We start from the raw sequence: 26,234 nt of genomic DNA, 5'->3' as shown, positions 1-26,234 counted from the left end.
TTGCACCACAAGCTGCAACTACCCAGGTGCTGGGAGAGCTGGAGGTGTGCAATCTCTGTGTGCTGGTCCAGGAGTTTGTTCTTAGATACGCTCAGCTGTTTCCAAACTGCTGTATCAGGGGTGGCTGCCGTTGTCTGTGCAGTTCTGAGTCACTGTAAATGACTGAAATGTTGTTGCTACACAGTGATTCCAGATCTCTGTGCTATGGGTACAAGTATTGCTCATCACATTACTTGGATTATGGTTCTGGGACTTGGGAGCTTTTTTGAAGTAATCTCTTGGTTAAAGCGTTCTCTGCATTCACTTACTGTCAGCCTCCGCTTAAGTGGAAGTCTGTATGCCTCCACTTCAAATTAATGGGGAAAAGTTTAGTTGAAATGTAATTGTAACTTCAGCTGCTAGATCTACACAGTCGTAGGGTTCTAGAAGAGCCATGTGAGTTGGCTTTTCATGATGGCTCTTCATGAATTTTATTTCCTTTAGTAGTGACATAGGTGCAGAATTATGCACAAAGCCGCAGTATCTGTTTTCTGCATGCTTTCCCAAAGTTTATTTGACTTTATCTGACCTCTAAAAAGAGTATTTTCTTCTTAACTGTATTTCAGAATGGTTGAGATAAGAACTCTGTTACTTTTGGGTCTTCCATTGCTGAACGTAATGACAAAACTGTTGGGGGCTGTCACTTCTGTTTTCTGCCTTGGGGTTCTCAGCCCCTCCTTACTCCTCAGATCCCCACGTGTTCACCTTGTCCAGACAAGGAAAGCTCCCAGATGGACCACTGCAGAATTCCAGCAGCCATTGCACCTCCTTTATCACCTGTGTTCCAAGGGTCCTCGTTCTGGTTTGATAGAAATCAGTACATGCCTGAGAATTGGTGGTAGAGTTAAAATAACAGCTGTTGTGATTGTGTCTCAGCTAATCTTAACTTTCAGGATATTAAGAGCCATTAGAAACAAGAAGTGATGTCATGCTAGTACCCAGTTATTCCTGTGCTGCCCCATGTTCATGCATAGTAAACAGCCTGCTGGCAGATGAATGCCACGCGGGTGCCTGTGCATCACAGCTGCAGTATGCTTCATCTGCGCCTCTTTGGAAAATAAGGTTGCATTCTTTGAAGTCTTTTTTTTACCTGCTGCTTGGATGGACTCCTTTCTGTAAGCTCAGTGATTGATAGCTGATGTGATGACTGTTGCACATCAGGCTTGCAATAGCTAGCATGCTCATCGGTGGGAAAATGGTTGGCTGCTTTTTTTCTATGGTTATGTGATGGAGTCTGGTGGTGCTTAAAGAACACATCTGCTTTGGCAGCTTTTCAGAGGTGTTGTGGAGGGCTTAGAGATACATTAGAAAGGGGTAAGAGTAACTTTTTTTTTTCTTTCCTATTTCTATTTATCTGCAGTCCAAAAGCAAGGCAAATAGAGGGCAGTTCATTGCAGCTTTGCAGCGTCAAAGATCTTGGTTAACCTGTTTTTAAGCTAGTGATGCTTAAAATCTTTCCAGGCAGACTTTGGTTACTGTAAAGTGAGAAAGCAGCATGTACATTGTGTGTGGATTTTTGTCTAGATAAGGAAGCACGGAACCATAAAGATTCTTCAGTGTTTTTCAAAGCTGAAAAGGAAGGGGATGCGTGCAGTCCTGTGCTGGTGCTCGAGACCTGCTATGTGGTCTTACACAGCAGGACTGTTAGCGCAGTGTGGGCAGGAGCTGTGCTGTGAAGGCTCACTCTGGGCATGAGCTGGTCATTGGGAATGATTTACCTCTGTGATTCCACAGCCGGTTTGTGCTCCCATTGTGGAGCGTTTTGCAGAGAAGTAATTCTCAGGTGAAATATGTGAGGATGAATGTTTGGCTTTAGCAGTGGTTTGTCCTGCCTTACTGTTGCAATAGGATCTTTCACTGTTTACCTTCGCAAGTTTCTTGTGTTTGACATCAGCAAGGAGGCTATCAGGGAACAGCAAAAACCTTCAAATGTTACAGCAGAGAAAAATAGTGAATTCTTCCAACAGTGAACATTCAGGGTTGAGGTTTCTGCAGTACTGCTGAAAGCTGCAGGCACTGCATACAGTACATGTCAGCTACAGTGAGCAAGGGTGAGTTCTGAGTATTTACAAGAAATGGTAGTAAAAACATTGAGAGAAGACAAATGCATTCTACATGGGCACATCGTGTACTGTTACAGATTGCTTCCCTTTATTACTGAATATTTGAGCTCTTTAGGTCTGAAAGTGAGCTGTTGGGGCCCAGTCTTGTATTTGGCTACATTAGGTGGCAGGTTGCAGGCAGTGTGAGGTGCGCTTGGCTGCGCGTCCTGCTGAGCAGTCAGATATTGGGCTGTTCTGCTGCTCACTTCCATTTTTCAAATGTACTTGCAACATAAATAGGTCAGGTTGAGAATACAGAATGCTTACATAGCATCCCACATCTACTGAAATCTCCTTTCTGCTTGGAAATTTCACAAGTACAAATGCAACATAGCACGGCCGGTGCCACCAGCTTGGGCTCTTGAGTCGATTTGGTGGGAGAGAGAAAATTTCAGTTGCTCAACAAGATCCTAGAAGTTCTTGCTTTGAGTTTTTGTCGAGGTGTTTCCGACGTTGCAGGATTAGGCATTATAAAAGCTGATAACTTTTCTTGCTCAGCCTTGACACCATTCAGAACATAGTCCAGCAGGAAGCATTAGTTGTGTCTCTGCAGTTATAAAGATGCAAAAATACGTGGCTCCTGTTCTTTCTCAGGATACTTTAACATAACTTCTATCTGCTCCTGGGAAATAGCTTAAGTTCTAGGTTTTTGTGATAGGACTTACCCTGTTCTTGCACAGCTGTATTTTACTCATGTGATTCAAACTTCAGAGCTCTGCTATCATTCCCAACTGCTATGTGAAGGCTGGAGTACAATGCAGCAAAGAGGAAAGCATCAGGATTCCAGTGACAGCTGAATGTCTGCACCCAGTGCAGCACTTCCATACCTCTAACCAAAGGAAAGCAGAGGCAGTCAGCTGAGAGTCTGGAAGGTGTTCTTGGTGTTCTTGGTCTTTTGCAATAAGCTGAATAATTACCATTGAGCTTAGCACAGTCTAAATGTTTTCCTAACAGTGCAGCCCTTTGCTGGGTGATGAAGGCTGAGCTGAAGGCTCCAACCATACAGCTGAGCTGCTGCAGCCTGGGGACAGTCATGTTTATCACACATAGCAGACGTTCACCCTGTTCTGGAGGGAAAAGCAGCTTTTCCTTGTTAGTTTGGAAGGGTTTTTCCATGATTGGAAAATGGGACAATGACATCAGCATGAACTCATTTGCTGCCCAAATTTGAGTGAGTAAAGTTAAAGCTTGACGTGTAAGACGCGTAGCATAGCTTGTGTGCGGCAAAGAAAAAAGGGGTCACTTGGGCAGTGCCAGGGCTCAGCATCCTGGCTTTCTCACTGCAGGGCCAAGTGCCTTCACAGGATCTGTCCCCAAGGCAGTTACTGGCTGAAGATGCCAGAAGAGCAGTGCTTTAGTGCTCCTAGCCAATAGATGACACAAATTCCCCAACAGCAAATCAGCTAGTGCTGGTCAGCTTCACTGGAGCAATGTACAGCTTGCTTCTCTTTGCAGAGAACAAACACCTGCATTGTCATAATTCCATCCCTTCCTCTTCTGATCAAGTTTTTCAAGGTGCTATGATGACTTCTGGTTTGAAAGACACGGAGCAACTGCTGAGGGTGGGAGCTTGGTGTCTTTTTTTTACTAAATGTGTAGTTCAAGGATCTGGAATGCATTTTATAGTTATGATTCAATTACTATCTGATTATGAGCAAGTTAATGCTACTGCTTCATCGCTGCTGCAGCTGACACATCCAGTGTTCTCATTTTGGCTTGGTAGCCTGAATTAGATCAGTATAGCGTTGACTATCCTACATCAAAGAACATTAAAACGAGTGCAACGCTGCAGTACTTGGATCATGAGCAGTACATTACAGTATGGAGGCAGATGTTTAAAAACAAAATGGTTACTGAAGTTACTCGGAACACAGCTCAGCATTCAGTCATCTCCAACACTGACTCAGTTATACAAAGACTGGTTGAGTGGGAGCACAGCCATTGCACCAGGTTACAAAGAACAGCTTTATTAAGGTTGTGGTGGCACATTAACAGCCTCCCCAGGTCAGCCGTGCCACGTGATCTGTCTTCTGCTTGCTGGGCTTTATGAAGCCCAGGAGTTCCAGTTCAGAAACAGCTCGAATAAAACGAGCGCTGGACACGTCTGTAAAGGAAACTCTTTTTATGGCAGTAATTGACAGGGAAACCATTATGTTACAGAGGGAAAGACTTCTAATTACAGCGTGCATACAGGACACAAAACATTGTGCTGTGCGCTAGAAGTGTTGGAAATGAGGACAGCACGGCCAGCCTATGGAAGCACAAATATTCAACCAGTATTTCTTCTTGCCACCTGAATACAATGTGGTAACAAAGAAAGAGTTCCTTTACACGCTGCTAAGAAAAGCATAAAACCTACAAAGATATTAATTCTCTCAGAAGAATGTCCCTTGACAAGAAAATAGGAAGATAAGTAATAGATTTTTTTGGGGGGTGGTTTCATAAAAAGAGCATCAGCTTTTCTTTACTCACTATTCATTATATCCTTACTGCATCATGTCTGACACAGCTATATGACTGAGAGATAAACAGAACTTAGCTTTGTGTAAACTACCTGAAGGAAGGACAGGTGTAGCATTACAGCATATGTATGTTCTCCTTGTAGTTTGATCTCTTCTGCAACTGTTCATCCCTGTGGCAGCACTACTTGCAGCCAGCACTTTTGGTTCTAATGCTCATTCTTCAGATATTCTGCAGGTTTTGCTTCAGAATCAGGACTAAGTAAGTGAGGAACAGAATGAATGTTTCATGTGAACTAAAATTCTCAGCTTCAAGGTACCAGAACTTAATGGTTTCTGCAGAGATAATCCTGTGTAAGCATTTCCTTTGCTACTGCTTCCATTTTCCTCCTCAGAACAACTTGCCATCTCGTCACCTCCCCTCCAGGGCACAGATCTCCTACCATCTTTTGCTCACTAATGCTCTCTCCCCCTAGGTGCACATGTACCAACACTCAGATGATTTAACTCAATAGAGTAGCTTCATCTTGTAAGGTCTGTAGCTTCCCTTTCACATCCAAAATGCACCTTCGGTCAAAAGCTGCTCTTACCTCACAGCCTCCAGCCCAGGTACCTCAGGTGATCCATTCCTCTGACATTTTCATTACCTTTAGACTGCCTAAATTAGTTGACTTGTTTTTTTCCTGCAGCTGCATTTCAAAAATCTTACACTAATCTTGTAAGCAGTTGAAAGCCAAATTTGAGACAGAAATGAGAAAGGATACTGTATAACATCATCCACCTGGTCTGAGGAAGTTGCATCTGCAGTTGGTCCCTCAGCTGCTGTCACCACAGTCGAGAAAGCCTAGAAAGGGAAAAGCAGCACAGAGCTAACCATCTCATCAACAGATGGAGCTTCATTTAAAAGAATGAGCTTTGAGCTAAGCGCAGTCACTTGGGAGGAATGAGATCTTGGAACAGTAGCTCCATGAGAATGTCATCTTCACAGCAATCCAAACAGCAAGCGAGGTTACGTGTTACCATCACAGAATTACAGAAGGAAAGAATGTCACCCTATGAACTTGGATGCTTACATTTTTAATTCTAGTTCCTGACCAGTTCTGAGTAAAAAAAATACAGAAAGCAAGACAGTTTAAACAATCTGGAAAGATTAACTTGGCTATAAAAGTCAGTGACATGAGGAAGCTTGATAGGGAACTGATGTCTGCATCCTCTTCAAATACCAAAACAAGGCAGCAGCAAATGAAGCACATTCAGAACACGGAAAAGGAATGGGGTGGGCTTGTGGGTTGCAGGTGCCCACAAGATGTGGTTGCCAAACACTTGCAGTGCTCATGGAAACCAGCTGGACTTCCAGAATACAGAGAAACGTTGGAAATAAGGTTGTAAGGGAGTAATAGAGAATATATAATTTATGCACGTTCTCTTTTTATATTTTCTGGTTTTGGTATGGAGCAGGGTTTCGAGCTTGAAGCTTTGGTCTTCCCTCACATAAGCATTCTGCCCCCAGAGCACACACTTCAATGGCAGCACTTGCTCATTTCCATGAAAACATCCCAAAATACTTCAAGAGAGGAAAAGGTAGCTTTGTGAAGCATAACATCTCATCTGCACCAAACATAAAAGGAAGCAGAGATTTCCTCACAGAGTAATAATGCTGGAAATGAAAGATTCATAGTAGGCAGAGGACCTGCCCATAGCAGGGGGGCTGAAACTAGGTGATCTTTATGGTCCTTTTCAACCCAGGCCATTCTGTGATTCTATGAAAACTCTCCAGGCCAGTGACCTGGAGACAGCATGCGTTCTTGCACAGGGGAAAACTGAGGCATTCACTGAGCTCAGGTGTCAAGAGGCACTAAACAAGAGCAGGTAAGCAGCAGAAATGTAAATCAGCAGAATAGTGCAAGCAGGCACAGTTTGCACTGTTACATACCTCTAACCAATCCACGAGGTTAATCAATCTGCCACACTCCAAATGAAGCTTGTAGGCAATGCATATGTCAGGAGCTTTGTTAGAAATGCTTCCTCCATCACTCTTCAGTGCTTCACTCTGATGAAAACCAAAGACAGTGATTTTGGTCAGTCTTTAATCTTCAACGATCTCTAGTGCTGAATATAACATTATTTCAGGAAATGCACACGGTGGGTATTTTAACCAAATGTTTGCTGCTTATGTGTTCAGTGAGAAGTTGACAGTGCAAAGAAGAAAAAACAGAAAGAAGACACCATTAAACAAACCCCTCCCCACCCCAGCTACTCCTTCATTCTCTATTTGAACACTTATCTGATCTGGCTTTTCTTATTTCTCTTTCTAGTTCTGTTCATGTATCTCAGAGACATGGCCTGCTCTGTGGATTCAGGGAGAGAAACGTGTCACTTTTAATCTCAGACTTTTACCATGTAGTAATTAAAAAGGTGTCACATCTCCCCCCACGCCCACTCCAGAAAGGAAAGAGAAAGTCATAACATAGATCGCACGGACTGAAAAAGCAAAATTGCTTTCCTCATCTCAGATCTTTATCTTTGAAATGTCACAGTCATTTCTCTCTGGCTTTAAACTCAAGACCTGTAAAAGCAGAAGTCTGATGTCTCACAAACTGTTCTATATGTCAGGAAATCCAGGTCATCAGCACTGAACCATTTATGAGTAAAAGAGCCACTTGAGCTACAAGAAAAAGTCTGTGCATAGCTGCAGGATATTTCATCTCAGTTGGTAATTTTTGCTCAATTTTCAGTTTCACACACACTAAGAAGCCAACTCCCTTAATAAAACAATTACTGATCATTCCTTTCAGTTCCCAGAATTTTTTTGTTAAAATGCTTTTATACACTAATAAAACATGGCAGCAAATATGCCAGAGTTGGGAAGTCCATAAAGCCCTAGCAAGGATGCCTTCATAAATCAAAGCTTTTCAAGATAGGAAAGGCAGCTGGGCAAAAACCACAGCTTTGCTCAAGAATCTCCAGTTTACATTTAACACATCACAGTTCTGCAATTACTGAGACTCAGATTGAGTATGGATTCCAACGCTTCTGAGGCATTTCACAATGACCAGAATAGCTAACAATTTCCAAGTTTATTTTATTTTACAGAGAACACAGAGGCCGCTGATGTTAGCTAAGATGGCCTCCAAATAAATCCAACACTGCAGCTAAAACCTCAAAATGTGACGGTATGGTGCCCTAGTCCCCAACACTGATGTGGCACCAAATGGCACAGCCAAGCTCCACTTCGGGACGACCTGAAGGCTCAGCAGTGCCCAGAGGGGCAGCTCTGCACCTCCTTTCCCCTCCTCTCCTCTCCCAACTCTGCCTTTCCACCACTCACCCCTCATGCTGACCCTGGCACTGTTGGACACTTTGCATTGATTTTCTAATTCTACACAAATGATTCCCTGTCCACTGTTAGGGCTTTTGTTTTGTTTTTAATACCAGCTTGATAGCTGGTAAAAACCCTAAGTGGCTTAGCAGAGCACCCAGCAAGCATTACAGCAGATCTGTGGGGAAGAAAGCCCCCGAGCTGTCCCTGTAGGGCACCACCAGAACAACAAGCAGGAATCTGCTCAAAGACGAGCAGCCAGCTGTGAACCCCGCTATGGAGCTCAGAGGTGCTGCTTCAGAAAGCGAAGACTATGGGATGGGAACAACCCAGCTCACTCCTGGGGCTTCTCATGTTGCTTGATCCTGCCCAGGGGCCAGACAGAACATCCTCAGCCTTGCTCTGGATACAGCATTGTCACATTTCCTAAAGTGCAAATGCTTGTATCCCCTTTTCCTGTACAAGAGTTTAATTGCAACTCAAGGATTTCTGTTTTACAGTAGGGCTTCTTCCTTGAGATCAAGGTGAAAAATTGCCCTTTCTGCACAAGGTCAAGAACAAAACTTCCAAGATCATCTAAACCCTAGAAATATCCAAAAATGACATTTTCTTGTGCTGATACAATTCTAAGCAGTGAGCTGCTGATACTCCAAGTTACAACTTGCTGGATTTTCAAGGGATCAATGAGAACAGAATGACACTTGGTTTTGTGCACATTTCTTCTCAGAATAAATCTGACCTCTGGTTCACATTTAGCGAAATAAATCACTGGAACTGGACTCCTGTAAGAAATGCATCACATCGTTAATCATTTGCTGGTACTCCAGTGAAGCAGATCCTTTCCTGCCCTGGCCCTCTGGGAGGAACAGCTCTAAAGAACTTTGCTCTGGTCACATCCCAGGAAAGAACAAGCCATGTGGAAGTTGTGGATACGATTCAGACAAACAGTTCCCGTGACTCACACGGATTAAAATGCTAGGCAAGGTACTTGGTGAATACTGCTGCTACTAGAAACTACACCAAAACTTTCACCATTTCCTCAAACGTCAAAATGTGTTTGTTAAGTATGTTAATGTCAAAGAGTGTTAAAGTATGTCAAAGAGTGAAGTGCAGGATGACAGAAGACTTTACGTCCTATCAATTCATCAAAAAGAATACTTATTAAACACATCAGTAACCAGATTTTGCTAGCTCTCCTAATCATTACATGTTTCCTGAAACCATTACTGATGTTTATATTCAAGGTCTCTTCTATGGCAAGCCCACTCAGTTCCATCTTCACCTAAAAGGTCTTCAGGTGATTTTAGTAAAACTGACAACTCTTTTTCAAAGAGAAGCACAGTGCCAACAAACCCAAACCAAACTGCTGTAGATTTAAAAGACTGATCACTTTCTTTCTGGTTTCTGATAATTAAGTGTTGACTTCAACTCAAGTAACAAATAAGCACCCGGATACAGATAAAACCAGTGTCCTCTTCAACTTTTTAAGAGGAACGTTAGGACGTGAGGATAACTCTGTGTATCATCTCTAATCAAGGATAAAACAAGTAAATAAACATCTACTCCTTCTCCAAATCCTGTGCTGTTCCTTCCTTTATGTGAATTTCCTTCCATCGCGTGAATTTGATGTAAGAAAGAAGAGGGAAAGGGGCTTTTTTTTCTTCTCTAGCTAAAGGTCAGCTTAACTAACAGAATCCATAACAATCCTTTTCTTGGGCTCAGACAGGATATCGATTCACAGCAGATATTAAAGTAAACGTAAAACAAAACAGACTCAATTAAATCCCCTTTCTAATTTTCATCACATCTATTGTAAATTTCCTCACTGCACTGAGCAGAGCCTGTGCCTTACAGCCCGTCTGCAAGTCTACACAGTGAGGACTATGACCAACCCTGCAAAGGACGTCTCTGGAAAAAACCATAGACACTATTTTTCCCCCCATGGACGCAGTCCTCCCATTCATAGCAACTATAAAAGAGAAGATCATCACTAGAACAGGCTTTGGAAAACAGCTTTCCCATATAAAACTCTTTCCATAATCTGCTCCTTTATTTCAGCCGGACAGATTCCCCAGCTCGTAGCAAAGTTCCCAGTTGCTTATCATTGCTGACGTGCTGGCCCACTACAAAACAGCTGGGCGTGTGCCAAACTACATGAAACAGCAAAACTAAGTCTTTAACATCATCCTCGTGTACAGTCTTCAGAAACTATTCCAGCACTGCAAACAACCCCCTTGTTTCTTTACCTTCAGGTAGGAGTATGGGTTATTCAAAGCTGTGTGCAGTGCAATCCTCGGGGCAGCATTCAGGTGCTCGCGGAGAACACTGGCTGTGTTGAAATACACAATCTCATGCAGAGTCTTGTGGTCTGCTGGAACAAGGTAACGTCTGAAAAAATAACGAGGCACGGGGCGAAGGGGTGAGATACGAGCTTTACCTTAAGGGAGGACAGAACTCTGCTGCAGTTGGAGACTGCAATAATGTATTATGACCAATATTGACACATCTCACAAAATGGGGCCAAAATGAATTTCAAAGCAAATAAGTCAATGATTATCAACTCTACATCATATAATCGAAGAATCACCAAGGTTGGAAAAGACCTCTAAGATCCTCCAGTCCAACCATCCCCCCACCACCAATACTTCCTCGCTACGCCATGTCCCTCAGTACAACATCTAAAGACTTCTTGATCAAATGGATTTAGTCTAATGGATTTAATTTAGATTTCTAGCTGGGCCAGAGATAAATTCAAAACTAAGGGCATAAATGCTATCACCAGACATGTAACTCCACTCCACAGATCGATCTTATCCGTCTTGAGGCATCCCCATGAGCCTTTGCTCAACTCTACTTTCAAAAATGAAGCCTTTTTTCTTTTTTCTTGGCTCAGTCATACTTCTGTTAGCTTCTCTGTTCCCACCCATGCCACCACACTCTCAGCCCGCAACTTCCCTTTGCTAAAGCTGTACAGTAATAAGGCCTTCATCTCTTAACCCACACACCCCAGGTCTTTCAAATTTCCTGCTACCTTACTGCCTCCAAGATTCTATTTGCTACGCCTTCCTTGCTAAACAGTTCCCAAAATGGCATCTATGCAGTTTCATGAACAGAACAGATCAGCAAAGATTAGAATGAAAACTCTTGGCTAAATTTTTATCATGTACACCCAGTCCTCCCCTCAACTTTATTCTCCAAAATAAGTTTCTCAGTTCACGTGCCAATTACTTCTACTAATCTACTGAAAATAAATGGTTGTAAGAGTACTTGTGAAAGAAACATGAGGGGGGGAAAAAAAGCTTCATACCACAGGGACCAAGAGACAATTTTGACAAGACTTATTCCCATGCTAACTTGTTAGCAGAATTTCTCTTCTAGCATCTAGTGCAAATCAACGCAGAAATATCAAACAGGAAAGCTCACCTTACAAGACTGTCTATGTAGTCAACAACTTCAAAACGAAGCGTTTCAAACTTGGTCAGTTTCTTAGACCGCCTTGATTCCTTCAACTCCAACAAAGTCTTCAAAAAAAAGCAGTGCATAAAACTACATGGGAGGTAGTTACTCTCTGGAGAACACAATCTACATGTTGAACATGTATAATTAATTTTTGCTGGCATGTCTTCATCGATGATGTTAAGAAATGTGATCAAGCAGTTACATTTATTTAGGCCAGTGTATCCAGTTCTCAAACTGGTAGGAGTTACGAAAATTCTTCAAGCTTCAGAAGCTTGAAGAAATGTGGGTTAGGCAGAAGCATAATTTACAAGTCAAATACAAAGAAATCTCTTAATTTACATGTTAAGATCCTAGTTAATGACAGATATTTTCTATCATTTTCTACACATCAGGTAGGCCTGACACACACAGTTGGTATTATTACTTCATTTTTCAGAAGAATTACTTATACACAACCTTTACTCAGAGCTCCAGCAAGCAGGAAAGACATAACCATGGACAAATACATCTAAAGAAACATTCAGTTAAAGAACTAGTGAGTAAAGTCAATGCAGGCCTAACCTTCTGGAGATTATAAAGATTTGTCTTCTTCTGGAGCTCCTTTTGGGGCGATACGGACTCATCTCGTTCTTGGTAAGCTTCTGCTACAGGAACAAAACTCATGTTTATTATGTGGGGGTAAACTCTTCCTCCATGCCTATATTAACCTCCCAAGCAATTTGAGAAGCATTCAGAGTTACCTGTTTACAGACCTAACACAGGCAGCTTTTGAGTCTCGCCCTTGTAAGAAATTGTTAAAAAGGAGTCAGCAGTGCAGCTTGTGCAACAGTTATTAAGCAAAGCAATGCATCCCTGAGAAAAGATCCAGCACAAGCCTTGCACATCACTTGAAATCCACTTAGGTCATTCTGGGTCATAATCTCAGCATTTGTAAACTGGACAGATTAGTGCAAGATAGTATCGATGCTTAATGAACGTTCAGGAAGTCATACACTGCATTTCTTTCCCTTTACATTTGCAACAAATACCAAATAAGAAATCAGTCCACCCACTAAATGTAAAAACAGCAACCAGAGTAGCAAACTGAAAGCCTGCTCATGTATTTCACTATCCAGATCTATTTTCATCTTAATTTATAAGCACATTTTATTTTCATAGTCATATACTTCATTGATCAACCCCATCATTAATTAGGGTTTTTTTCCGTTGAAAACAAACAAGCAAAACCTCTGACAGAACAATCAAGGCCACACTGAACAATAAAGGTTATGCCCTAATCATAACGTAACTGGCCTTCTTGCCTTATGGACAAAATGTTACCAAGATGGAGATTTCACCTACAGGTCAGAAGTAAAGCTCCCATCAGCAATAACAATCATCGTATACAAATCTTGCTGATGATCTACATAGAATGAATTGGTATTTTCTACTGCCCTGCAGAAAGGTGTCAACAAAATCATCAGTGCAGTTCCCTCAGTATGGACAGAAAAGGTCTAACAGAGAACAAAAATTATCTTCTACAGTTGGTGCTTCGAAACACACCAGTAAAGAGAGCAGGACTGCAGACTGCTGTCTACTTTCAATGTTACAGAATACCAATTCAATAAACATCTTGCAGTGCTGATTATAGCAATTCTTAGTTCTTGAGAAAAAAAAAAAGCTGGCTAACTGTCTAAAACTAACTAATGACTTCAATTTTTATTGAAAGCTATTAAAATGTTCTGGTCCACGATATGAACTAACTGTACTCTAAAGAATTGATCATTAAAATGCATATTTAAAAGGAACCTCATCTTTTCTTCCTCCGGTTCAATGTTAACAGCACGTGTAGGCACATGCATGCATTTCTCAATACATTTCTTTCTTGTCAAAAGGTTAGAAAAGAAAAAAAAAAAGTGATGTTATCAGCCCCATTACAAAAATTGCTATCAGAGCAATTCCAAAGCCAAAAGGCTTTTAAAAGACCCCCTTACCAATGAATGGCAATGTATTATCTTGGAATTTTGGGATAAATAGAATTTTATCTGATGTTTCTACTTTTAATTAATCCTTCTGTCAAAATAGACCCAAAATAAAGGTATTTTCTTTCCCCAAGATTCAAGTTTGGATTTCTTCTAATTCATTAGGCAGTCTTGGAAAGAACAACAAGAAACAACAACAAGAAAACCATTTGGAACCATTTGGGACCATGCTTTCACTGGGGCTTTGAGGGAGATCCAGATACAGAACATTTTTTGGCAGAAAAGTTCAGCTAAAGATCAGCATGACCACAGAAACGTACAGAAAGTCACCTAACTCAGCAACCTACTACTCATTTAAGGCTTATTTTAATTTCCCCCTCTCACTTCATAGCTTAAATCCTCTTTGAAAGCAAACTGAGATAATTCATGAACTCGTTAGACCTTCCTTGTTTTAAAAACTTCTTCAAATCATCATTTGAAATAAATACTGACTTTTCATCTCACAGTTCCGTGTGTTGCTGTGTTCTCATTTGTTCCATCTTGTCCTTCCTTATCCCCCCCAAGGTAAAAATCCAACTATTTGATTGAATACTTCTGGAGATTTTACATTTTGAAGTGCTTTAATTTTAATTTTCCAGACTAGACCAACCATTAGGTTGTCCAATCTCGTTCAGGATCTTCAGTGCCAGCATCCTCAGGGAACGCACATTTATTTTTAGAGCAGTCCCCTCGTTCCTGTACCGCAGCCCTGACATTGCTGCATCTTTCCACAATTACATGGTACAGACAAAAAAAAAAAACAACAATTTTTCTTCTAAAGAAGCCACGCTTGGCCTACTTGTCCAGAGTGCTGCAGCTCCAACTGAGAATGACCTCCATTTAGGACACATACAAGACATGAGACGGTAGCTGCTTTATATTCAAAAGAGAAACAGGAGCGAGCACTTCTTTACAGCTCAAAGAAAAGAACCAAATTCCAATTCCAGACAAATGCTGGAACACATCAGTTCCTGTTTCTGATGGAATATGGCACTTTTTGTTAACTTGTCTCTGAAAGATGGAAAACTGCTGTTCATTTGCATTCCTTGTTTCCATAATGTCCCCCTACTGTGAGTAACCAGCTAAAAGGGGCAAGAAAAGTTACAGTATGTCAACAAGGCCATGACAACCAACACTGGTCTAGTTTTCATGTGAATCCAACTGAAGGTTACTGCAATAACTTTATATACATTTGGACTGAATACCACGTCAGAAGGAAATCTGCCTCTGTTTATCTTTCAAAAACTGTTTCATTAAATATTTTTAGTTAATTGCAACATCTGGTAAAATGCTCAGAATACACATGACAGATTTAGTGAGAAATGTTTGCTGATCTGTCCAATTTCTTATCTTACATCACAATTCTGCCTTAGAAAAGCATGAACCGCAGACCAATAAAGCATATAAACATGTCCTAATTGTGTCTTGTATTCAAAAACAATCTTGAAATATCTGACAACTGGATGCAATGAGAGAATATGACCAGGAAAATACCATTTGTCCAATTATAGAACAGTTTCACTTCAATCTGCAAGGGAACGTATGACGATGCACACCCACCTTCTAGTTTCTGAAACTGGGTCAAGAACTCCTTCAGCTTCTCTACTATCTCATCAAACTCCCTTCCAGGAGATGACACAAGAATTTCCACACACTTTTGAAGCATGGTTAGCAAATCAGACTTGTTCAACATTCTAAAAGACACAATTATGGACACAGAATGACGAAACACCTTTCAATGTTCTTCACAGAAAAAAAAGTTAAAAATAAGTAGAAAAAAATCCTTTTAAAAGAGAAAACCCCCATAAAAACAAGTTTTTTTCCTTTTTTGACATTAAGGGATATCAAACAAATGCAAAGAAACACACAAAATTGCTTTTGGACAGATGTACTTACCATTTTTCTACAGGACTGATGAGGAAACTTCTTTCTAATACTCTACACAAAAAACCTCCAGTGGATATATAGTTATAAGTTTTGAGAATCTGTAACTTTTCAAACTAGGAACCCCATTACAAAAATATAGTAGGGTTTAAAACTGATTCCAAAGAAGATGGCATATTATGAAATCAGAATGTCTTAGTTTTAGCTGGGACAGGGCAATATCCATTTACCATGCAAGGAGTAGATTGCTCTCTGTGATTCAAAACGAGTTCTCAAACTAAACTGGAATTACTGCTTTCTGTGTTTAATTGGTACCACCCAACCACTCCTAGAATCACAGAATCATTTAGGTTGAAAGGGACCTCTTGAAGTCATCTAGTCCAAGTTCCAGCCTAGCATTTACTTAGTTTTATTTATATATTAGGGCATTTTACAAACGTCACCCAGCACTTCTCAGTTTCACAATCTTCATTCAAAAGATAATAAAGCAAGTCCTTGCAAATATCCATAAATGAGCTCCAGAATTAAGTCACCTCATCCAGCCAGTACCTTTACACATGCATGGCTCTTTTTTCATGTGGTGCAATTGCCAAACACCACGGTTCTGAACAATCACACATTTGTAATAGTGACTGTTTCTGAGAGCTCTACTCAGCCTGTTCGTGTGGTTTTGCTTCTTCTGTATGAAGTACAAAACAAAGATGATAAGGGATTCCAGAAGTCAGAAAAGATGTGGATACATGAAAAAAGGATGCTAACAAGCCCACAAAATGGTGGCCATCAGTGTGTCAGGCAGAGAGTCTCCGTGTCAGTTAGCTAAACATTGTCTAAGAGGGATTTAAGGAGGCATTCCAAAGAGGCTGGGGTAGCTTTGTCAATGTCTGGAAAGGCAAATGGAATGCAAACTCGAGTTTCTGATTAGCACTTGATGTTCACCTGATTTGTGGTTATGGAGTTTTGCGAGGCAATGGTTGCTTTTACAGACATTCATTCTGTACAGAAAACCAGCAGGAGCTAACAAGAGGAAGGCGACCTTGACCACACAAAGGGTACAAAACATTTACTGTTTTGCAGAGAATAATGGATGAACAAGGTGGCCTTGCTCCAGGCATGAGAAAACACTGCAATAGTTAAAGATGTAAAACGACAAGAGGATGATAAGATGTATAGATATGCAGATGGAAAATATGTTCTTTTCCATTCATTTATATTAGTATTTTTTTTTCCAATATGTAAGTTTCAGAAGTATCCCAGACATGAGAACCTAGAGAAGAACTTGTTTACAAAGATAATAAGGCTAGGAGGCCCAAACAGCAGGCAAAAGTATTGTTACTGCACACTGGGAAACATTAAAGGATCTTTCCCAGCCTTTTGGACCTGAGACTTCTGCAAGGTATTCCAGGGATCAGAAAATCTCACATCATCCAGATACATCCAATAAATATCTCTTATTACTCAGACATGTATATGTCATATGTCCTATGAAAGAAAAAGCAAGCCAGGATGAAACCCATAGAAACACCTTCAGAATGCTGAAAGGAGGATTGCCTGAAGAACTGATAAGACAGGTAAACAACACAGAAATATAAAATGGCCGGACTGCGATAAGCAGCATGTGACCAATGACATCAGCAATCAGCAGCCAAAAACACAGTACAGTAGCCAGACAGATAGAAGACTTAAAACTTTTTGCCACCTAAATTTTGACCAGAAGCCCAAGCCAGTTTGCTCTCAATAATCCGTGAAGAGAGACATGCTCCTACATCTCTCGATTCTCTCTCTTCTTACTGGACCGATTTCCTGCTAAACCTCACATTCACTCCCTCTCTTCTTTAATTTTAATTTCTTTAATACAAGGGAAAAAAAAAAAAAAAGAGATGACTCCAGAAAATGTTGAAAAAGAAGAATGGAAGGGTGAGAGCGAGGAATATCAATAAGTGATACAGCCCCTAGGAGAGCAGAGAGATTAGAGAAGTGAATAAATTCCACAGTGAAGCAAAGGGGGAAAAGAAAGGAAGACTCAGTGGAAGGGCAAAGATCACATTTTGCCACTTCCTTCTGAAACACAGCAGCAAGATCCCATGCAGAAATATCAGAGACAGTAAATATTTGTTAAGAGGGACAAGGGAAATAAAGAAAAAGCTGGAAAAAAAAAAAAAAAAATCCCAGTCAGACTTTCAAACGTTACAAGGAACTCACATTGAAGAAGTTAGAAAAAATGATGGAATTTCTGGATATAAACAAAAAAATAAATCGAACTAAAAAAAAACAACAACAACAAAAAACACCCATAATCTATGAAAGCAATAACCCTACTGATATTTTTATTCTACTCTGATCAGTGTTGTTTCTACCAGAAATTCCATGTAATGGTTGCCAGGGTTAGAGAAAAAAACAAGAGAGAGATGAACAGAAAAAGAACAAGCCAGAATCTGATGGCAGCATCAACCAGAAAGCAAATGAATTCAGAGTGGATGAAAGCAAATTAGACATAGGAGGAAAAATAGGAGAGGTAAAAATGGCCAAGAGTCACTAGATATTACAGAACAGGCAGAACAGAAAAGCACAGTGACACATCTGTGACAAAGGGCAGATAAGCGATCGAGCGCCGTCAAGATTCAAGAGAGTCAGAAAAGAATGAAGAAATGACTGCAGACATGACAACTCAAGCAAGCAATCCTTCCAATGGGATGAGGGTAAAAATATAGCAAAGTGGTGCTGTGGGAAAATGCAGTGTGGTAGGGAGACAGTATGGAGAGAATGTTTCTTATGCACGTGAGCCCAGTGATCCTCCAGCCACCACAGAGCTGGCTTTCCTATTCAACTTCCTTGTCAAGACATCAAACCACACAATGGCAGAGACTCTCAACATGGAAGTTACAGTAACAGTGTTGTATCAGCTCCTTGAGCAACAGAAATGATGTTTGAACGAATGCAGTTATCAGGAAACAGTTAAACAGTTACTTGACAGGAGAAAGTTTAGAAGTCTGTGTTGCAGCGTGGTGATTTAAAGGTTTTCCATTATGGAAATTACCTTCCATGAATTTTCAATTTTAAACACTGAAAGACAAGACAAACACAGCTCTCCTGAAGTTCAGTAACAATTAGCACAACCCCTGTACAAACTCAAAGAGAAGTTTATGGAATTAAAAAAAAAAAAAAAAAAAAAAGAGCAGCAAAATAAGAAGTAAAGGCCACAGCTGCCATTTGGAACAGATTCTGATTTTTCTGATTATTTCAGAATGGATCACAGTTTAGGCCAACTAAAACTAGTAACTTGGTTGACCCACAGTTAATAAAAAAGTTTTCAAAAATGCACCATAACAACACGTTCATTGAAAGAATACTGAAAGAATATCTAACAATGATACAGCTGATGTTCTCATTTACATAAATACTTCTCAATGTCTCCAGCATATTTACACTGGGCATAAGAAATATTAGATTCTGGCTGAGTTTCATAGGAAACAGTAGGAATACGAAATGAAGAACGCAGTCGACTATACTTGCAGACAATCCTACAAGCTGCAGATCTTTCAACACAGGTAGCATGCTCAGCTTTAAGTTCCAAAAGAACAGACAACTGATATTGTACATGTGTACAGTGGTATTAAACAGAATAAAAAAGGGATAAAAAGGATTAAAAAGTCACCTTGCTAACTGAAGTGATGACTCATACTCTTCCGTCTCCCACACTCGGTTTTCCAAACATGCACAGTGCAGTTCCCTGATCTGTTATGCAGAAAGTGAGGAAAGAATAAATTGCTTTTACAAGCTAAGCACTGAAGAACTCTTACAACAAGCTTTTTAAAGTAACATGTAATTCCTTTAGAGTTTCTTACTCAAATACACAGAATGACCGCGGCATAAATCGAGAGTTCAGTATCTTATACAACTAACTTCCCTGCATTGCTGGAGTCTGTGTGTTGCTCTGCACCAGGTTTAAAACAACCAGCTGAAGGTAACTGCACAGATCAGTGCAGAGGGACTAACTAAACAACTCTTAAATCTCAAATGCTGGGACTCCTCAATTTTGTTAGGGATGGACTCTAAAAACATGTAGCAGATTGAGAACAGATAAACATACATGCACATAATATGTTGTTCTTTTAGTGGAAGAAGAAATTGCTTACTGTGAGAATCACTGACATTAGAGCAATATGGCTATATGGAGCAATTATCACTGTTCCCTTACTATCATTTTATTTTACACAGAAAATTGCTATAACTCACTACTCAGATTCCCAAAATGAGACTATTAGACTCTTGTAGGTGGTAGAAGAGTATACACTGCTTGTACTTCATACAGAGAATTTGAGGTGTGGGAAAAATCAACTTGCCAATTCACTTGCTGATCTGTACATTTGCCTCCTTCTACAAACACATTCCTGCTGACTGACGAGCTATCATCCCTGCCAGCACAGAAACCACATGCTGTTCCTCTCTTCCCATGGCAAGAAAGCATCTGTCTCCGTTGGAGAAGTAAGGGGCAAAACAGCAGAACAGTAAACAAAAAGAATAAATACTAATTCAGATGTCCTGCTGGGAAACGACAAAAGAGGTTTGATTGAAACAGAATAAGAGTACTTCACCTGCTTGCCCAAAGGATACTTTGGAAGAGAAGATGTGAAAACATGAAGACATCTCAGAATGGGAAAATAATTTTCATGGTAAACATTCAAGTCCTCTAGCAGCTTCCGCACTGCTTCCTACAGTGACAGGATCATGAAACAATTAGGAGTCATTCTGCCATTAGTTTGTTTAAAACCTTCACAAAGTTCTTAAAATGACTCTGAGGTTTTGATGCTCTGGTGTGCTGTGACTTAAATCCCCAATTTTCACTTAAGACCACTACGTAAAAATGATTTATTTTAATAGTTCACTGCAATCACACTGCATTTTAACCCTTTTTCTTCCATCTCACTGGAGAGCTGCTATTGATTAGCAAAAGCATCGTTTTCAAGAACATTTAACTGTTGTGGTACCCCCTAAAACCAAGACAATACATGCAATAGGTACTGAGAAATTACACAGCTATGTTTATTCAAGTCTTTATTAATTGCTTTATTTTTTATCACAAGCACTCTTAAAACTCTCTCTTGCATTATGGGTGGCTCCTGCTCTTATTACAGAGATAAACATTAAAGGATCAGATCACAGAAAAGTATTCTAGAGCTTCTGCTTCTATGTGCTTTTAATTCAACTTGTTTATTTATGGATTCAGATTTTCAGAAACAGGAAAAAACAAGCAAACAAAAAAACCACATATCAGGAAAAAGAAATTAGGAACTGCTGCTACTGAATTTGCCAGTTCTTACCTCATCATCACTGGCTTCCCATGGAAGAATGTGTAATGCTTCTGGAAAATCCCACTAGAAATCTCTGCTGGTATATTTAAGCATTTTAGGCTCACTATAATAAAGTTCACTAATGAGAAGTTTACTTCTCTCCCCTGACTGTAATTAAAGATCAAAGGAGAATAACAGAATTTTCTACATTTTTACTGCCCTTTCAATCAGCTCTGAGAGAGCTACTCTAAATAGAAAAAATAATAAATAAATGAAACAAAACTAACCACTGAAGTTCTCTAAAGTTAAGCTAAGGAGTATCAAAGATTAAAAACAAAAATGAATCCTTCTCCACAGGCAATACAAGGCAAACTAATATGTGGAAGATACAAGTATCATACTGCAGGCTGAAATCAACAAAGACTTGGTGTTGCAGAGAGTTTTATGAAATTAAGAAAACCTTTGAGATGATAAAAACCATTAAGACATTTCTCCTTGTGGACTTATCAATTAAAATTTAAACGTCACTAGTTTAACAATTACTAAAATGACTTCCAAGACCCTAAGATGTGAGACTTCCAAGATCCTTCCTCATGGAAAAGGGATCTCATTCAGAGGGACCTCAACAGACTTAAAGGTGGGCCTGGAAGAACCTGATGAGGTTCAACATAGCAAAGTGCAAGGTTTTGCACTTGGGCTGGAGGAATCCCAGGCATCCATACAGACTGGAAGGAGTGGTCCTTGAGAGCAGCCCTGCAGAGAAGGACTTCAGGGTCCTGATGGATGAAAAACTTAACATGAGCCAGCAGTGTGCTCTTGCAGCTTGGAAATCAAATGGTATCCTGGGCTCCATCAGAAGGGGGGTGGCCAGCAGGGACAGGGAGGTGATTGCCCTCCTCTACTCTGCTCTTGTGAGGCCCCATCTGGAGTACTGCGTCCAAGTCTGGAGCCCCCAGTACAAGAAAGACAGGGAGCTGTTGGAGAGGGTCCAGAGGAGAGCCACGAAGATGATCAGGGGACTGGAGCACCTCCCCTATGAAGACTGGCTGAGGGAGCTGGGCTGCAGGTGACCTCACTGCAGTCTTTCAGTACCTAAAGGGAGCCTATACACAGGACAGGAGTCAACTCTTTGAAAGGGTAGATGATAGCAGGACAAGGGAAATGGTTTTAAGTTGAGGGAGGGAAGATTTAGGTTGGATGTCAGGGGAAGTTCTTTACTATGAGTGTGATGAGGTGCTGGAACAGGCTGCCCAGGGAGGTTGTGGATGCCCTGTCCCTGGAGGTGTTCAAGGCCAGACTGCATGGGGCCCTGGGCAGCCTGGTCTGGTATTAAATGGGGAGGTTGGTGGCTCTGCCTGTGGCAGGGGGTGGAGATTCATGATCCTTGAGGTCCCTTCCAGCCCTGGCCACTCTGTGATTCTATGAAGATGGATGCTGCTAGGTTTGTATTTTAGTGCTAAGAAGAATCACTAAAAAAGAGTTACCATCACCACAAAAAAAAAAAAAACGGGAGAAGAAAGAAAGTTCTGTTTAATGTGGCTAAATCAATCTTATTCCCCCAGACTGAGAGCATCCTAGCATCTGTATTTCCCCTATCAGGTTTCTCAGATCAAGACTGATGCAGTTATGTAAATGGAAATGCAGTTTGTATTTTGCCAAATAACAGAGTGGGAAGGCATATTTTGTTTCTCTCCTTTCTGTTTTACTAGAGATTGAAAACACGATTAGAAGATGATGCAACATTATTTCAATAAATACAGATGAACCCACTTACATAATTTCAAATGAAATTTGTCAGAACTTTCAGACAAAGTTGAAATCAATTAGGATGTGAAACTGAAGAGAAAATGCATTTAAATCCTAATTACTCTAAATAGGTGGAACTCCTCCCATAGATTAAAAAAAAAATAAATACCAACACAGATGCCAGATAGCAGCTGAGAAAGAATACTGCAAATTTAGTTAGTGAGTTTGAATGGCAAGTTTACCTGGTCTTGAAAGTGAACAGCAAATTTTTTAAGAAGTACCACTTCCATAATGTCCTTAAAAGTATTTCCCAAGTTAGGAATGCTACTGTAGGTCAGGAAGGCATACAGAAGAAATAGCAGCTCATTAATGCTAAAGTGGGGCATTTTCTCCCCAACCAGGTAACGCTGCCAGCTTGGCAACGCAATCCTACTCCTAGTTCTCTTGCAGAGATCGCAATATGCCTCATGTGCACAAAGACAAGAGTTCTGGCTGTTTCTTCTCCAGATTTCCAGGGTAGGGATGGCCTTATGAAATAAGGAGTGTACTGTACTGATTAAACATACTGATGAATATTCAACTTTTAAAGCAGCAGCCCATTAAACAGTGTTTAAACAAAGAAGCAGTCACTGCCGCTCATTCCCACTCCTTCCTTCCTTCCTGCTGTTTTAACAGAAGCATTTATGCACCTGCAGAGAGAACAGGTTGAGGAAATTATTCTGCAGAAACAAGCCAGCAGAAAAACTCCATGGCTTTTTGGTTTTGGTCAGGTTGTTTAAGTTGGATTGTATCTCTGATCACATTTATACCACAGCTATGCAAGCTGCTGTGCTGGCACATCTGCTGAGGTGTGAATAAACACCAAGGGAGCAGCAGTTGCTGAAGCTATTTTTGACATTGAAAACCATAGATCAGAAAGTCACACATAAGTCATCTCTAGCCTTGACTACTACAATTGCATTGCACTCACAAATTTGCCTGCTCTCTTCCAAACATTAACAACAACAGTGTTCTCTCTTGGAGAAGAGAAGGCTCAGAGGAGATCTCATTGCACTCTACAACTCCCTGAAAGGAGGTTGGGATGAGGAGGGATTTGGCCTCTTCTCCCAGGCAACAAACAGGACCCGAGGAAACGGCCACAAGTTGCACCAGGGAAGATTGAAATTAAACATAAAGAAAAACTTTCTCTCAGAGAGTGGTCAGGCACTGGAATGGCTGCCCAGGGAGGTGGTGGAGTTGCCGTCCCTGGCAGTGTTCAAGAGGCGTCTGGATGAGGAGCTGCGAGATATGGTTTAGTGCTTGTGGTAGCAGTGGTAATGGGAGGATGGTTGGACTGGATGATCTTGCAGGTCGTTTCCAACCTTGCAATTCTATGACTCTATGAACATTCTTCAAATTTGAGAAGTCCTTACAGACCAGGAAGACCTGCTAGGATACATGAATAGCTTTGTCTTTGGCCGTACCATTTGCCTGACAGGTTGCTCAACTTCAGGTAAAGTTGAGAGAAACGCTTTATCCTGAACGATGCATGTACTGGGAGAGATTGAGCTGATGATAATTACAAACAGATCTTTCTTTTAGAGGATGATGAACTCTTAAAATGCTCACAATAGCAGCTTGACCTCAATCACCTGACAAACTTTTAGATAAACACGCTAAGTAAATTAAGATTTTCATCCTGCACAACATGTAGTGTGGATGTATGCCTTAGGACTTGGTCTCCCCTACTGGGTGCAATCAGAGACTGCTCAGAGGGTACAGAGGATTAAAAGCTTAAGAAATAACCTTCAAGGTTAGTTGCTCATTCTTTAAACACTTCACTGACTTTCCAAGAAATTCAGTCCGAGTAAGCATTATAAAACAAAATCATAAATAAGCCTTGTAAGCTTCCTTCTAGGCAGTTTTATTTCTACATGTAGCTAAAAGCTGATGCAAGAAAAGCTGTGCAGCTTTGTATAAAAGTACCTGGCAACCCAGAGATTTGGAACTTTGACCCATGGATCCTAATTCTCCACCACTGGACGTGAAGCAGAGTACGTACTGTATGGAAGATGTTACAGGAACCATATATCTTAGTTGTGTAATTTATTATCTTCCACATAAGATAATATATTTTTGGAAAATTATCTGTGCTATCCAAAGACAGTCTTAAAATTTTACCTTTAAGGAACTGTCTGCTGTCAGCAGTGCGATCTGTTCCTCTGAGACTTGACTTTCCACATACCTGATGGCAATGAAAAACAGGAACACAAAAATTACAATGTAGATTGAGCTTAAAAAGCTATAAGGTTAAAAAATTAAAAGCATTTATGCTACTGTAAGGATTTATTTGAAAAGATTCAAAAAGGGGCAGTCAGATCCAGCAAGTTGAAAGGCCAGAAGAAAACCCTAGAGATTATGTTCCATGTTGGCTTAACAAGTTGAAGAGTGATTTAGGGTTGCTTGTTATAATAGCTTGTTTCTGTATTAAGGACAAGAGGGAAAAACAGAGTACAAACCACTGTACTCTCTATACCAGAAAACTAAGGGTTCCAGAAATTACTGAGCACTGTCCTCCTTTTGATAGATTTCTTTCTTTACACAAATGCACCAATAGCCCACAGTTTTCACACTTTACAGATTCCTTTCATTGTTCTCAAAGCTGACTGAACATAAGACTGTTCAAAAATTTATTTCACCTCCTTACCTTCTAAAAGAGGGCAGTCTTCGAACGTTTTCACACTGATTATGTGATAAAGAATTTACTCTCCTCTTTGCTTCTTCCAGCTGGCAACACAGTATACTAAGAGGATTGGAATGGAAGTGCTCCACAACGCAGAGCTGAAAAAGAAAGCAAAAACCAGCGATGATAAAAAAAAATTCATCCTTCCTGCTATCCTTCCTATCTTTCAAGGCTTTCTTATCACTATAGTGCATACATGACAGTAATGGCATTCCTTTAAAAAAAATTCATTAATGTTTGTAAACATTCCACAGGTCACATCACTGCACTACACCGGTTACAGAGCTTTAAATGCACTCATATAACTACCTTTTTTGCTCTATCTGCTATTCAAATTCAGTATCTCGTTGTTTCCCCTCCTACATCACCATAACCACAGCTCATCAAACACTTTCTATTCATTTATGCTAATTACTGCATTCTTTAGCTTACATATACAGCTCCAATGCTCATAAATGTGTATATATTAAGACATGTAAATCAATTACAGTATACAGGTAAACTTACCACGTCCTCATTCCAATTTGTTTCATGCACACAAAAATACATTGCTAAGTTCTTACTACGCACAAATACAAATTCTTGTGGTCACTGATCTTAGCTGTCTTAAATATTCCTACTACCAGGGCTTTACAAAATAACAGCACGTGTCAATCACATCTAGTCTTAAAAACAGACAAGCAGACAGAAAACCTCACTAAAAATATTTAAAGCAAAAACCATCAAAGGGAAGAGACACTTCCTGTCAGATACGTTACTGTTACTCCTAGACATAACTGGGACCATGGTGATCCCCTGTGAACATCACTTAGGAAATCTGATCTGAAATTGCTTCCTTGATATTTTCTTGAGTACTTCAATGCACAAGGACACAGCCATACCCTGAGGACTAGGGTTTGTATTTCCACATCAGGCCAATGGGGAATCCTTAAATCCTGGCAATTTCTTTCAAATAAGAAAAGCTGAATCTTAAAAATCAAAGAACCCTGGACATCCTAAATGCATATGGCTTGAAAATATCAAGTTCTCCTGGCAAGTCCATCTGTGGTACCAAGCAAAAAGAAACAAAATCCAGAGTTCTCAGAGAAGCCCACAAGGAATAAAAGCTACACTGAGACTGAGACTCAGACGTGGAAATACATCTATCTACAAAGACAAGCCAAAAAAAACCATAGCCCATGAAATTTAAAACTATTATTACTATTTCAATAAACTT

At 40.4% G+C, this 26,234-nt stretch overlaps 1 protein-coding gene across 2 annotated transcripts in view; it reads right to left on the bottom strand.

Moving 5' to 3' along the window:
- Nucleotides 1-4,087: 4,087 nt before the first annotated feature.
- The window catches only part of ORC3 (origin recognition complex subunit 3), a 38,132-nt gene continuing 15,985 nt past the window's right edge, over nt 4,088-26,234 (bottom strand). The window contains exons 10-20 of one of the 2 annotated variants that reach the window (XM_042830351.1): nt 24,983-25,116; nt 24,457-24,520; nt 19,855-19,971; nt 18,915-18,994; nt 14,939-15,072; nt 11,940-12,022; nt 11,343-11,440; nt 10,166-10,307; nt 6,534-6,650; nt 5,365-5,444; nt 4,088-4,235 (exon numbers count right to left, since the gene is read on the bottom strand). In XM_042830351.1, coding sequence (XP_042686285.1) covers nt 4,130-4,235; nt 5,365-5,444; nt 6,534-6,650; nt 10,166-10,307; nt 11,343-11,440; nt 11,940-12,022; nt 14,939-15,072; nt 18,915-18,994; nt 19,855-19,971; nt 24,457-24,520; nt 24,983-25,116 — 1,155 coding nt within the window. In that variant the 3' untranslated portion in view covers nt 4,088-4,129. The remainder of the gene's footprint in view (nt 4,236-5,364; nt 5,445-6,533; nt 6,651-10,165; nt 10,308-11,342; nt 11,441-11,939; nt 12,023-14,938; nt 15,073-18,914; nt 18,995-19,854; nt 19,972-24,456; nt 24,521-24,982; nt 25,117-26,234) is intronic. The other variant, XM_042830359.1, reaches the window with a different exon arrangement.

Source organism: Centrocercus urophasianus, unplaced genomic scaffold (genome assembly GCF_019232065.1).
Source record: "Centrocercus urophasianus isolate 14NV4802_14NV808 unplaced genomic scaffold, USGS_Curo_1.0 seq_10, whole genome shotgun sequence".
NCBI lineage: Eukaryota > Metazoa > Chordata > Aves > Galliformes > Phasianidae > Centrocercus > Centrocercus urophasianus.
This window is presented reverse-complemented; position numbering and strand designations above follow the sequence as displayed.